This window comes from Hippichthys cyanospilos, chromosome 13, assembly GCF_059441005.1.
Source record: "Hippichthys cyanospilos isolate Australia breed blue-spotted pipefish chromosome 13, RoL_Hcya_1.0, whole genome shotgun sequence".
Taxonomy (NCBI): Eukaryota; Metazoa; Chordata; class Actinopteri; order Syngnathiformes; family Syngnathidae; genus Hippichthys; species Hippichthys cyanospilos.
Window position 1 is genome coordinate 4,483,898 of NC_142381.1, and position 15,461 is coordinate 4,499,358.

At 41.1% G+C, this 15,461-nt stretch overlaps 1 protein-coding gene across 3 annotated transcripts in view; it reads left to right on the forward strand.

The window, feature by feature from the left end:
* tenm2a (teneurin transmembrane protein 2a) overlaps nucleotides 1-15,461 on the forward strand; it is a 179,858-nt gene that overhangs the window by 112,813 nt on the left and 51,584 nt on the right. For 2 of the 3 annotated variants that reach the window (XM_088430697.1, XM_088430699.1), the window contains 2 exons: nucleotides 6,156-6,362; nucleotides 13,806-14,037. In XM_088430697.1, coding sequence (XP_088286823.1) covers nucleotides 6,156-6,362; nucleotides 13,806-14,037 — 439 coding nt within the window. The remainder of the gene's footprint in view (nucleotides 1-6,155; nucleotides 6,363-13,805; nucleotides 14,038-15,461) is intronic. The other variant, XM_088430698.1, reaches the window with a different exon arrangement.

Here is a 15,461-nt window from a genome sequence, read left to right on the forward strand (position 1 = left end):
TGGGGGGGGGGGTGTTTATATTTTAGTATTCATTACTAGTTTTCCATCTTGCATTGTGAGTGAATAATGTGAGCTTCTCATTAAACTGTTAACTCTTACTAGTGCCTCATGCAGTTGACTGGATGTTACTGCATGGTGTAAAAAAATTGTGTCTGTTATAGCTACTGACTATGGTAAATGCAGCACCTGTAGCACCTCCTGCTGCCCATAATGAAAGAAGGTCCAAATCTTACACAGTGTCCCTTTAAGTGGATGATTTAAAAAAACATAATAATAATGAAAAATATCAAAATCAACACTAAAGTCATAATATCACTTTAGGGACTTTAAAATGACACATTTACTCGAATATCAAACTGGAAACAGTTGTTTTAAAAAATATGACCAATTTATATGGGAAACCAATATCATGAGGGCAAAGCTAGATTTAAAAAAAGAAAAATGAAAAATAGAAAATAATAATACCAATACCAACAGAATGTGGGAGAGTGTGTGGGGTGGATTGAGAAGACTTAGGCAAGTTAACTGCATTTCAGGTAATACTGCATGTGGCTGATTCATAATAAAGTGTCTTGCCCAGAGTATTATTATTAAAAAAAAAGGGAGGGGGGGGTAACTACTGTTTACTCATACAAATGATTTTTGACTTGCAGTGTATAATTTTATAAATTACCACAGCAGTCGTCTATCTTTCTACATGCAGCCCCACCAACTCATTGCATTCCAAATGGATTTATTGTTAAATGCAATCAGAAATGATTATGGGCAGACCACATGGGGGCCTCTGGTCTTCCTGTGTGGACTTTGCATGTCCTCCCTGTGCTTGTGTCTTCAGTGCATTCCAAAATCTTTTTTTGTATGTGTCATTGATGAATGTTAATTGTGCTTTCTTGTCAACGTGGAGGTTAACTTGCTGGCTATGTGCTAGCCTCTCGCCAGAAGTCAGCTGTGATATTTTCCAGCCGAGGATTAGCAGTATTGAAGATGGATGACTGATTTTGGCAGAAGTAATAAAACTCAGCTCTCAGAATGGCAGGTCAAATCCCAATGTAATTGGTGATCTTCATAAAAATAATTTGATTTGACCAGTGAAAGACTAAAACGAAACCGTTGAAAAATTCAGTTTTGAATCTGTACCGCAACCTCCTGCTTCAGCTGGAAGCTTTTCGTGAAGACTACATGGCCGGCATGTTTTATGAAGAAATGGCAGAATTCTTGTAGGGTGACGGTGTAGGATGAAAGAGAGGAAAAGGGTAGCTGGAGGCCATAGCAGAACCCAGACTGTGTTATACATCAAAGACAGAGTTGCTGATACAATCGCATCTTTAGGCTGCAAAATCCCAACTTTATTAATTAAAACGCTGTCTGTCGCACAAGCAAAAGTGCGTTGAATCACGCTCTTATCGCTCCCTCTCTGCAGTCGCACTGATTACTGAAAGAGGCTGGGCTTGTGACAGCATGCATTCAGGATTTGAAAAGCAGACAGGAAGCACTTATTGATAGCTCCAATGCGTGGCATCCATTTGTTGCACTCAGTCACACAACAGGTGTGCATCATACCACGCTAACAGTTATCAAGAAATGGCATGAATAGAAGTGATCAAGACGCGATGGAAGAAGCAGATATCTTGTAAAAGGGCACTGTTGAATCAGTAGCTGTATATAGCCTTCACACCACATCTCATCCGCTTTTGGCGTTTGTGACATGCCGCGCATGCATATACATGCACACACACTGACTGACAGCTTCCCTTCAGTCTAACATCTGTGCTGACAGCAGCTGTGGTAATGGCTCTCCGCGTGTGCCAGCAAAGGTGTGCCCGGTGCTCTTTTTACCCATCCTCCTGTGCACAGTTCACTGGACCATTTCCCATCTTTCCCCTCTCTCCTCGTCATCATTCCTCTAATTGAACTGCAGGCAGACTGACTGCGTAGCACACTAGTAGCGGTGAGTAAAGAGCAGCATCAAGAGTCAAGTTTGGGGATTACTTTTCAAGCGTCGTCATCCGTGTGTGCAAAGGTGTGGAGTGGAGGCCGGGTGGAAATATGGGGTAGATGAAGAGATGATAAACGGCTCTCGTTAGAGGGGTAATTTGTCTATCGTTTTCTGACGGAGCTCCAGCTGTCCCTCCACTCGCTTCACACCCTCCTCAGCCAACCGCTCCTCACCTCAGCCAGATGGGTGGACGGATGGATGGAACGAGGTGGGTGGGAGGAGGTAGAGGAGGGACAGAAATAGCGACAAGGACAGGGAGGAGAAGGCTCATTGTAAAGTCGATGAGCGGAATTAACCCACGGCAAAATTGGAGAAAATATATTCGAAACAACGCGCAGCTAACAATTCTTTAAAAATTCAATGTTTTGATGATATCCGATTGGGAAAACAAGACATTATTTCGATTAAACGGAGCAGAAAATGCTCAACAAAGCTACTTTTCCGAGAGCGTCGTGGGCCATTTTTGAGTGCCCTACATTTATACTGCTCGGACATTCAGCCACCCCTACAAAATGGCGCAATGTCTTAATAGTACATATTGTAGAAACCAGTGACCACATTTTGTTCATTAACTAATTTTGTTATAAAATGTCTCACATTTAGCAAAAACGTTTATGTTCTAAAATAAAAGCAGATGTTTGTAAATTTGGATTCAAAACTAAAATAATCAAGTCAGCTTTCATGGAGGACTGAATATGATTCTGTTGAAAGGAAAGAATTTTAAATAAAACATGATCCAGTAATTCGATACTCAATTAGGTGCTAGTTAATCAATTGATTGACGGGTCTCCACGGTGTCAAAAGTCTAATAGGTTGGCCATTCATCGTTGCACTGCTATTACTGGACGCTGCACTTGGCAGGATTGCACAAAATTGTGAATTTTAGAAATCAGTTCAATGGAGGAATTTGAATTTGAGCAAATGGATTTGGATTCAATGTAATTTGAATTCAGAGAAACTCATTGCCATCACATATTAGTTTAGAATAAGAGTATACAGTATTTCACAAATTAGCCTCAAACAAAATATTCTAAAAATTTGACCAGACATTTTAAAAACTACAAAATAAGTCTTTACAAGAATATTTACATTAACCTAATATTGTAAATAAGCGTAAATACTTTATAAGCTTGATTGTTAAATACACGTTCATTTTGCATCAGCAATTTAATTTAATTCCACTTCTTCTTGCTGCAATTTGTATTTGAAATACCTTTCTGCTTCCTGTTATTTCAAATCCAGGAATTTAATTAGAATTTAGAGGTCATTCTCAATTCGCTTGTGAATTTCACGCAGCCCTGGTACTTAAAAGAAAAGCATAAGGAATCACAGTTTACTCTTTTATTAAGCACACAGTTGCCATGTTAATCAACATTTTGAATTGTATAACTGTTTTGTGGAGAAACACATACAGATGGCCAGGGAGGCGGCTGTAACATGGCAACATTTCGTTTGTCAAGAGAACGGCGTGAACCCATTGCCAAGCTTTTGTTCTAATAATGCAAACCAATTTTCACTGACCTTTCTCGGAAATGTAGCGGGCAGAAACGGCTGAGTTAAGGATGCCCCACAGCATAATTGCTAAAGAGATTAAAGTTCCCTTAATTGCTTTTGGCCAACTATAGCATTTTTTGTCATTTTTTGTAATCAAAGCGATTTAAAATATTAATAACTACCCCAGAAAATATGTAACCTTACACATGTGAGTTCAGGCTCATCTAATTGTGTTCATATTCAATAATAGCATGCAGACATAAAATGGGTTTGTGCTCACACACACACACAGGTGTGCAAACATACGTGTACACACTCACGTGCGCTCACACAAGCAGATGTTTACCAATAACATGTTGTCACCCACAGCTTGATTAGAGGCCTTATAGAAAATGCAAATAGCTATATCCTATCTCAGGCATCAATAGGAGGGCCCGATTGATTTTTTTTTTTCTTTTTTCTTTTTTCTTTTTTTCGGGGGGGTGTTTTTTTACATAAGCAAAGTTTAGCTATTTTCCCTGTCTTTCTTCATCCATTCATTGTGCCTAATTATATTCTATTACCCTCTCCCAATGTTGTTTTTTTTTTAAAGAAAATAAGTTGTTTTCCCCATTATTTTCTATTCTTCTTTCCTATCACTGACCTCATGCAAAATCACTGTCCTGTCCGCCTGCCTTTAGCATCAGTATGTCATGGTCCTTCCCATCTATTCCCTCAAGGACACCACCGTATTTGCTTTGCCAATGTTTACCCTTTTTTTCTCACTTTGCACTGATGAGAGTGACAGGATGCGGACACATGCAAACACGCTCTGGCCTGCACTTACGCACGTGCACGCGCACATGCGCAGACACATACCTGTATGGAAGACAAAGCCGGTCCTCTCTCTGGGGTGCAGTTAATGCAGAGCTGAGAATCGATGCCAGCTCTGGTTTCCATGACACACGGCTCTAAGCTGGGGCAGTTTGACCTGTAGGATGGAGGAGCGGCATCACTCTGGCTCCTCTTCTATCAGATATATCTCTATAAAACCATGATGGCACCTGTATTGATTAATGTGCCTCACATTGATGAGACTTTGTCCAAATGCTGTGTTTGATGGTGCTCCGTGCTCTGCCGTGGCACAATATTGCACATGGAGGAAAAAAATTCCATTTACCAAAGTCATTTCAATCAGTGCGCTGAAATCACAACTTTGACTCGTTTTTAATGAGATATAGGACAAATCAAATGTTGGGAAACACCTGCAAATATGCATGGTCTTTACATATTTAGAGGTTAATTCATTAAAGCTATCTGATGCATATAAAGCATTAGCCACATTTTCAAGCTGACTGAGAAAATGCTATGTGCAAAGCTGTTATCTCGAAAAAAAAAAGTGCCTACTTTGAAGAATTTTTAAAGCAAGAAAAAGATTCTGTTTCAAATAATTCCAATATTCAATATTTCTTCATAGTGTATATGACTTTTTAGTCTCTATTTTTTAGTAATGACAAAACACTGACTAAAACTGTACTTCTAAACTTTTGACTGGTCCTGGATAGTCAAACATCAATGGGCATTTTTATTCATAGAATCCTGCCTGTTCAAGGTCTAGCTGTATTTTTTTGCGTTTGTCTTTTGTCTCTAAAGAAAAAACGAATGAACAAAGTGAAGGTCATTCATTGTAAGTTTCTTTTCCGAGTGAAATGACAAAAGACGAATAAATGAAATGTGACACGCTCAAAACGAGCTTACGGGTTTCTTGTTTCTTATTACCATCAACACATATTTGATCTTGCCTTACCTTTGCAGAACAACATAAAACTGAGAACATTTTTTTTCAAGCTGTAATTGGAAAACTTTTTTAGAGCCAAAGGCTCCAGTTTTGATTGTGCATTGAGGAAAAAATAAATGATTATCACAATGTTAGAGTGTCTTGGTTTGACTAATTAGCGGTGATAATAACCTGAGTTCTTTAGTGGATTAGCTGAACTCGGTGGCCTCATTTTGACAATATTGTTGATTGATTTCAGCTACAAATATGGCAGACGTAATTACTCTATATTTTGAGCTGTCTCTAAATAGAATTTATTAGGTTTGTCTTTGTCCTTGATTTCCAAACCTTGGGAGAGTTGAGTGATTTCTCTCTATCCCTCTTTTGTCTCTGGTGTACAGGACAGCCTGATTGTGTCCACATGTCCCATGGTCCTGGCTATTTAAAGAATGGCTGTTTTTGGGTCTTACCCGTGTTGAGTGTGACTGTAGAACAGATGTGGGAAAGAAAGACAACCTTCTTTTTCATAAAAATGTTATGAATAGTAGGCATTTGTCATCAGATTAGTTAAAGTCTATCTAGCACTTTGTAAGAGGAAGTTCTCAAACGTTGAAAATGTCTTTTGCCTGCCATCCATCAAGGCTGATTGTTTTCATTTATTCACACAGATTGTGAGTTTTTCTCATTTCTCACTGTGGAAACCGTTTTTATTTGAGCTTCTAAATAGTCCTTGTGAGAACTTTGAGTCACACTCAAGCGCAGTGTGTTGTTGTGTTGTGTAAATATTGTTACTCCGCAACAATGTTTGGATGCCGGCAACTTAGAAGAGGTCAACTACATCATTGTCAGTCATCACCATCAGTTTTGTCTAACTTTCACCATTCGCCTTTCTCTCCTTCCATCCTCCAGGTCGCCCAATGCCTCCAACCTCTTCCTCTTCCCTGCTCCCTCCGTCCCATCCGTCTTCCTCGTCCGCTTCACACCACCCCTCCCCTGGTCCGTCTCCACCCATCAGGGAGTGCCAGGTTCCCCTTCTGGAGAAAAACTCCACCCATTCTCACCTGGAGCCCCACCCAGATGACCCGTACTTGATTCGAGGTCAGCCGTCCGCCACTGGTAAGAAATCTACGAACGCATCTGCCCCTTCATTCTTGAATTTTATTAATACATTCATGCCATCCATCACAGTTTTGCATTAGATCATCATTATGTGTGCATCTGAAGGTCTGTCTGCTTTACCCGTTGACACATTCTTTTTTTATATTGTGTGTATTTGTGTTATATATAATATATATGAGAGAGGGAGCGACAGAGAGAGAGTGTATGTGTGTAACCAAGCACACAGTTTTCCATGAATAATCTTGCGCAACGTAAACTGTGCAGCTTGATGAATTTCAAAAAAAGTGTAGACCATGTGTTACAAAAGAAAAGTAAATGAGTTTCCCCAATTCCAAGTACACTCTGTCATCACTCCGAATTCTCTCGGTGGTAGTTACAGGGCCCGCGTGCTGGTATCAGCACCTTTCAGCCATTTATTTTCCTCATCTGAACACACAACTGCAATGATGTGCATAAGCATACACATTTGTCTCAACAATTAGTTACCGTGGGCCAACTATATCTATCTTTGTGTTCCCCCTGTCTCTCCACCCCTATTTCTCCTCTCCTCTGTGCTTCCGCACTTGTAATCAGCAGATATATTTAGCAGAGGTCTGATGGGAGGGAAAGGGAAAGTCCTAATGTGATTTTTGGTGGAATACAATCTATTGTTAATGGCGTTAGGCTCTCCTTTGATCCAGTATAAATCTTCATTAGGGAAGGCCCGGGTCCCAGGTTCAAGAAGAACGTGATTAGGAGGCTTTTAAAATGACGTTACATCAGGCTTCTAATTGGTTTACTGTTTGCTGGGGCAACATCAATCATTAGCCCAGTAACCGCGCAGCAAATAAATTCACTCTGCCACTGACACCCTAATGGCAGACTCTGGCAAAGAGGGAAAGTGAGGCTCAAAGGCACACTCTCTCAATCTCCTGCTCTTGTTCGTATACACCCACACTTTTTGTTCTAGCGGCCTCTCGCAATTCTCGGCTGAGCTAATAAACACAGAGGCGACAAACAAGGGCGATGAACTTATGAAGTTGTTTAATGAGACTTCTTCCGTGGAAGCGTTCACATACAGAATATTTTAAAAAGTAACACCTTATTAGAGGACGAGTAACGGTGCAAGACCTTCAAAAACTGTTTTGGAAGCGTACGCTTTAATTTTTATAATATATTTTGATATTAGGCACATTTTTTTAGCCGTTTAAGGAGGTCAAATTTTAATTCACCATTACAGAATTCATCCAATGGTCTTCAAAAGCTGGAACTTGCATCTAAAGGTTTTTAGGATGAAAAGCCTGCAAATGGCTTGCAGCCAGTTGAGGTTGTCCCCCACCTGATGCTCGAAGACTGCTGGGATAGGCACCAGCGTGCCCGTAACGCTAGCTGAAGAAAATGGATCAATAATCGAAAGCTTTTTAATTCGGAGCAAGCTCTTTTGCTGTTCCTCAGCTCCTAAATTTGGGTGACAACTCATTAAACTTTGTATCCACTTCTCACCTGGCAAAAAATAGTTTAAATAGTTATAATGCAATTTTCCAAAAGGACACAGTAGTGCCCATTTAATGCAATTTCCTACAAGATATCTCCGGTTGTGTGTTTCAGCTAAAGGAACACAGTTTCAGGGGCAACATAGACAAAGGCTACTCTGAGAGCTGCGCAAAGAATGGTGTGGACTTTGGAAAAATTCCATAAGAGGCCGCAGGTGCCTATTCCAGCTGGCTTCGGGCTGTAGCCTGGGGACACCCTGAACTGGTTGCCAGCCAATCGCAGGGCACACAGAGACAACTCTAGTGCACCCAATTACACCTAAGGGCAATTTAGTATGTCCAATTCACCAGCCATGCATGTTTTAGGAGTGTGGGAGGAAGCCGGAGTGCCCGGAGGGAACCCGCGCGGGCTCAGGGAGAACATGCAAACTCCACAGAGGAAGGCCGGAACCAGGCGGATTCGAATTCGGGTCTCTTTAACTGCGGGGCGGACGTGGTCTCCACTGCTCCACCGAGCCGCCTCAGTGTCTATAATATGCACTAAATGAATTTAGAGCGACAGCCTGGATTTTCCCTGGCATGTTGGAAGGCATGTAAATGGTGGCAATTAGATAAAACACCCCACATGTGACATGTGTCTGTCTGAATGAATGAGGGCCTGTGTGACCATATGCGTGTTGGATGTGCTCATGTTGAGAGTGGACGCTGAGAAGGAAATGAGCCTAACCCAGCCAAGCAGAAAGTGACCACTGTGAGATAATCCTGCAGGAAGCTGCATGCTGTTTATGTGCTCGTGTGTGCGCCGGCGTGCACGCGTGCGTGTTTGTGAGTGTGTGTAGGTTGGCAAAGTAGTCCGCCATTACCAAAGCTAACAGGTGGACAGACATGACTTGTGTTTTTAGTCAGGCATGACAGTTGAATGGAACTGAACACTATTGCCGCGGATTGGCTGGGAATTGGGTTTGCGAATGTTTATATGGGAATAATATCTGGCTCAGAGCACCTGTCTGGGAACATTTCCCCAGAACGCCAGGAGCTGAGACGGCCAAACGGAGCATAGCAGATCACTCCTGGAAAGAGCTAACGTTAGCGCTGTCTCTAGCCATTCATTATGCATGGGGGAAAGCTAAGCTATTTTTAGAGCCGAAGTGACTAGCCTTCTGCTGCCAGGGACGTCACCTTAAGTCACTGCTTAATGTGATAAATTATGAATGGCTTTGTTGAAACAATTCTGCAGAAACAAAGAAAAACCAAAAACATTTTTCCTTATTGTGCACAAATGTTGTCTTTTCTATTAGTGCTTATGTAAGGATGACATTCGCGTAACAGCATGTGCGTATTTATATGCAAATGCATGTGTGTGAGTGTGGGTGAAATACACACTTGCGTTTGTGCTCATAGTTTGTTTTTGGCTGAACGTGATGACTCTTCTCTAGCGGATTATTGCCTCCTAATTAGACAGAGATGACTAGCCAAGGCAGAGGCGGTGTGTGTGTGTGTATGTGTGTGTGTGTGTGCATGTGCAGGTTTCAGTTTGTCATCGTGAATGCTTGTATGATTTCATGCACTGTGAAACGTCTAAGATCAAACCAAATGAGCTGAAAGTGGACTTTGTTCAAATTTTACAATAATTTATTGCCACAGGATATAATGCTGAGTGTTAACCTTATATTTTGAGAAATTAAGAAATTTAGAATTACATGTTACCATTCTTTTCTATCTTGTAGTTATAAAAAAAAACTACTTAATATTAAGACAAAAATAAAAATAACATTTTTATGATTGGAGAGCACGCGGGAGGGCAGGTAACCGACAGGTGGATGAAATCAAACTAACAAGAATGCAGACAATAAAAGCATGTGCAAGTGGAACAGAAACATAAACAAAACCCCACAACCTAAAAAAAAACAACAATCCCCAACCAAGCATGACTCTCTCTCTCTGTCTCTCCCTCCTTCTCTCGCTGACTGTAAATTTCAAAAGTATCCTGTATTTGTATGAGATGCATGTTTCACCTCGAGGTCTCCGTCCTTCTCGTCGGAGAAGAATGACAAGTAGGCAGCGTGGGATTTGCTCAGACAAAGGACATGCACTAAGAGCAACCTGGGAATATGCTCAGACATGGAAAACATAGCTTCCTGAAAAGTCTCCCAAAAAACAATTAAGATGACTTGTTTTGTGAAAGGAAACACTGCAAAGAAATGTAACAAATGATGTAAAAAGATGGAGGGATTGGGAAAAAGGAAAGACAGAGGAAAAGAAGAGAAGGGGGTGGCAGAACTCTGCAATCATCCCCCTCAAATGCTGAATGGGCATTTCTTCTCTCCACACACACACATATTCCCACACATGCTCTACCTCGCAACTTTTCTCCGTTAACCACAGAAAATGTCAATAAACACTTTGCCTATCCAGGCCCGTGAAACAAATTGCTTCAGCTGCTTGCTGCTGCCAGCTGGCAACACACACATACAAACAAGCACAGAAGAGTCTTTACAGGGGAGGCAGGTTAGCAAGCTAATGTTCCTCTGCTCAATGAATGTCCTTTGAATTGGGGGATATAGTGAACTTCCAGGGATTAGCCGAAGCCGAACCCTGCGGCTTACAGCGACTGTCCCCTTCGTTGAGCGCCAGGGAGGTGGTGGGAATAAACTGGGTCAGTCCACATAGCAGTCGGAGGGGCTCTGTGCTTTTTTCGTCATCTGAAAACCCAACAAAGATTGTTGAAATATTCCTACGGTTGCTGTTTACCCAAACAGGGAGGGAGACAGGGGCCCAAGAGAAATACAAAGAAGAATAAAATGAGATCAAGTTGCTCCGTAATTGCTCTGTTTATACTCCACGTGTTTTGTCATCTGTCAAACTGGATTCATGCTAAAACAACCTGCAGTTTGTTCTTTACTAAGTGGACGTTTCACATGGATCACTCTTCTATCTTTATATTATCGGAACCATTTATTCCAAGTATACCTTTACTGTGCAGTGCCTCAGGCGCTGCGGCTAATCGGCTATGTGTACTCTTCAGCAGTTCTGTATGAGTCCAGAAAAAGGAATGAAAATGAGTTCATGTCGACCTTGTCATTCATACAGGCAGCCTAACGCTATCTCGGTCCTCGATAGTTAAAGATAAGGAGTCAGTCATTTTATTAGAAATAGTTCTACTCTTTGGGTTGAAGTTAAAAATAATACATCAATAAACGAAAATGAAACACACAAATCAGTGATTTACTGCAAGTGAGTCTTATTTCTTTAATATTAGTTTAGTGAGAAACATCACAAAAATTCTCCTCAGTAAAATCAACTTTTGATCATTATTTATTTCCTGTATGAGATTCATCATTTTTCATGAGTAGTTATATCTGAATCGTTTTCGGCTTAAAGAAATCCATATCTGTCGGGCCCTAGTGTCTTCTACGGCATATATTGTGCACTGAAAAATAATCATTTGAAATTACTGAATTTTATTTTGTGAAGAGGTTACATTAAATTTAATTCTCTGGATCTAGATACGTTTTTAAGGTTACGCATTTGCTAATATAAAACAACACAAACTTGACGACACTTATTTTTGTGTCGTGGAGACTTTTGGTTTATGCCTGCACATATTTTTTGTCTTGCCAAAGAAATGTTTGTGCAGATGAGCGCAGTAAGTCCTATTTCACATTTATAGCACCGTTGCAAATACGCATAGTCACCAAATAAACTCGTAAAAGATTTTTTAGCAAACAAGCTTTATCTTTGGATATTTTTACAACTCAGTAAAGGACACCGACAGCAAGGAAAGCAATCCGAAAGATATAAGACCAGGTAGGACAAGCAGAGGACAAGAGACTTCTCCCTACTCTTATATCAATTTACATTCTCTGCATACGTAATGCAGGAAGTAAATTGTCTTCCAAGCGCTCAAATGGGGCTATGTCTACTTAAGTGAATGTATTATAACTGTATGTGTGGCTTTTCTCCCAAGAGCATCACTGCAGGCGCAAGCAGATGTTTTATGTCGCAGTTGTTAGGAATAGGTCAGACCTCCTCTATCTTCCTGTTTAGGAAGATCTGCTTAGGAACATCTGTTCCTCGGCACCTACATCTCGGTGGTGGAGGAAGCAGGTCACCTTCCAAGTGTCTGGAATAAGATTGTTCATCGTTTTGTGTCTTCTCTGAGGGCTCATCCGGGAGAATTACAGTATTCGTTGCGGATATCAAAGAGAAGCATCGCATTTCCTCTTCTTTTGTCTTTTTTTCCCCTCATGCAATTTCAGAGATGATTTAAAAGAGGACCATATGTTACAACGATTACTTTGATGCCAATTTAAGGTGCATCCACTGTATGAACCGTCTCATATTTTGATGTTGACCAAGAAGGAAACATGCAAACGTGTGTTCAGTCCTAAGAGGCAAAAAATGTGCGTGGAGTCCAATGTCAATTGTTCTGCAGGGGTCACCAACCTTTTTGAAAACGAGCTACTTCTTTGGTACTGAGTAATACGAAGGGCTACCAGTTTATGTGAGACCCTGATCATGTTATTGATTCCTCACAATAATTAAGAAACAGCTGCAGTAAATATATAAATCAAGTGTAAAATTGTAATGTATATGTCATATAAGCAAAATTGTGACCCCTGTTTTACAACAATGATCCCATCACAAAACATGAAAAAGCATGTGCTGTGATGTAAATATGTATACATTTTTTTTATAGTACTTTGCTCATGCCTCTGTGTCAGTATCGAATGTGCATCCGTTTGCATGAGGACAAAATGGAATGAAAATACGAAAGGTGTGTTGTGCAGCTTGCCTACTGCACACTATACGGCCTATTGATTTCTGTGCACAGATACACATACGGACAAGCTCTTGTTTAGGATGCACACGCAAAGCCTCCGACCAAAATGTGATGTGTGAATGGGTCTTCTTGTCTGGGTCGTATGGGTTTGTTTTTCCAGCGCTCTCACTCAACAGTCCATTAGCTCTCAGTGCTTGAAGGGCCGGTATTGGATTCTAGCTGACATGTTTCGCCCAAGTCTAAGAGCATGGATGTGGAAGGGAGCGTCTTATGTTGAGTGCTATAATCACCCCCCCATCACACACACACTCACACACACTCACACACATCTTGTTTCTGCTGTGAGGTAAAAAAAAGCTGCTAAAACAATAGACAAAATACATTAGAGCTCTAAAATGAAGTCATATATGCAGGTATTTTTCACAACAGGGGACTTCAAGTGTTACGCTTGGTTTAAGCTCGACGTGTCGAATGATGTTATGAAAAGGAATACTGTGATTTAAATAGACTAAACAACTCCTGGTGAGCACTACGTTGGGGAGAGATGAGGAGTTTCTTAGATCGTTTGACCCTACAAGGATTCTCTTCCTCTGTTATAGAGTAGTGTTGTTTCTAGGCTGTAGAGTCCATTTACTCCCACCTATAGTATGGGAAAATATCATTTGACTGCGGGGGAAAGCCGCTCCAAGTATTAAGTGCTTCGAAACGCCTGCTGGCGCGTCAACTACATATCAAGCTAGACATTTGCTGCAGGCTTTGTTTCGCTATAGTGAATTTCAATACAAATGCAGAAAGAAAAAAAAACATTTCGTATCACGCAACAAGTAAGAGAGAGGGAAAGGCTTTTTTTTTTCACACTGAGGGGGTATTTTTGCCCATGTAGGTTTTGTTGTAGAGAAATTTTACTGTATTTAAAGGTTAAAGTGCTATAACAATTAGATTCATGTCAGTGTTGCTGGAAATTTTGTATTAATTAATTCTCACCATTTAAAAAATTACACCTCCTTTCCAATATTCCTTAACATGAAGTGCTAATGGTTTCTTGCTGAGTTTGACTCATCTGTATCACTTTTCGTCCGCTATGTGTGTGGGTGTGTCTGCGTGTATGTGCATGTGTGTGTGTATGAATTGATTTGGGGTTTTTTTGCCTTCTTGCCTTCAATCATTTGTTTTGTCTTCTTCTAGGGGTGGCCAACCATCACACCCAGTCCAAACTAAGGCCTCCACTGCCCCCTCCACACAACCACCATACCTTGTCGCACCAGTCTGCAAACAGCCTAAATAGAAACACCCTGAGAGGGGGCCGTAATCCTATTCACGCTCCAGCTCCAGGAACCGGAGACGGACCCACCACTCCCGAGTCTGTGCAACTCCAAGACAGCTGGGTACTTAACAGCAATGTTCCACTAGAAACCAGGTCAGAATCTTTTGTTTTGGTCACTGTTTTTGCAGTCAATGTGTTTATCTGATTCTGATTTCCAGAGCCACTGGCAGCAAATGAAGCCCAGTAATCAATACTGGGGAATGAAAGGCCAGAGACATGCCATTAAACAGCATTGTTGTCTGCACAGGGTGATGCTATTAGAAAAAACTGTTGAAAGAAATATTGAAAGCTGAGAAGGTAGTAGTACTTGTCCAGAATTTTTAGAACAGGGCTCATGGACTTGCTGGTGCCTTTCCCAGCTGTGATTGGGTAATCGGAAGGGTACACCCTGAACTCGCTGGCTAATATCAGGATACACAGAGATGAATGACCATTCACACTCACAAAGGACAATTTGGAATCTCCAATATACCTACAACGCAAGTTTTAGAGAATGTCGAAGGAAATCAGAGTACCTGGAGAAAAAACATGCGGGGAGAACGCCGGAGCCGAAATTAAACTTAGAACCTCGGCGTTTGTGGAACCAGTATTCCACTGTGCCGCCGTTAGTGAATAATTACATTTTGTTAATAGACGGGGAAACAAACGCCTTCCACTCTAATACATCTCCTCCTCATCTTGAAGAATAACACTTTCAAAATCACATCCATTAGTCTGCTCTCAGTTTGCATGCTACCTGCAGAGAAGAAGAAGATACAAACCACTCAGTCCAATAAATGATCTCTTCCCTGTTCACAAGACAACACTTATAGGGTAGAGCCTTCCTGCAGAGCATTGCAGTTCACAAGTCATGTGATGAGACGCTGCATATATGTATGTTCACTTGCATGTGCACATTTTTGAGCATTTACTCCGTAAGCTGTAGTTGTGTTTCTCCTGCTGAGCGCAAGGGCCTCCAGCACTGATGGTTTAGGATGTGTTCCCCAGTGTGCCGGCCCTTTGCAAAATTAATGAGGCCTGGCTATGTTTAATTCAGCTTCAATGATCGCAGCTTTATGCTCAGTCTGCCCCGATGTATGTGTACATGAGGAAGGCCGGTGTAGCTGTGGCTTATCGCTGGGAGCATCTGAAGTCACAGTAGTTATTTGCGGTCATTTTTACTGTCATAATTACAAAATAGTAATTAAACATGAGGTAGATTTGAAAAGCGGGTAGTAATTCACTCTCAAGACAAAGCAAAAGGCATACGCCAATTGTATCACATGCATAGCCATCATCCACTAAGGGAGATCTTACAGTTTACCTGTTTGAATGCATGGCAATTCATGCTCAGACCAGCGAATATATTTTCACATCTGCAGTCTACTGTTGCAATTTGCACTTGTTTTTAATGCAAATGAGGCATAACTTCAGGATTGGCCAGGATTCGGCTTATTCTGTCCTGTCATGGCATACAACGGCACAAACACTCTTTAACGTCCAATTCTATCATGTGTAAAGTCCAGGAAAATACCAAA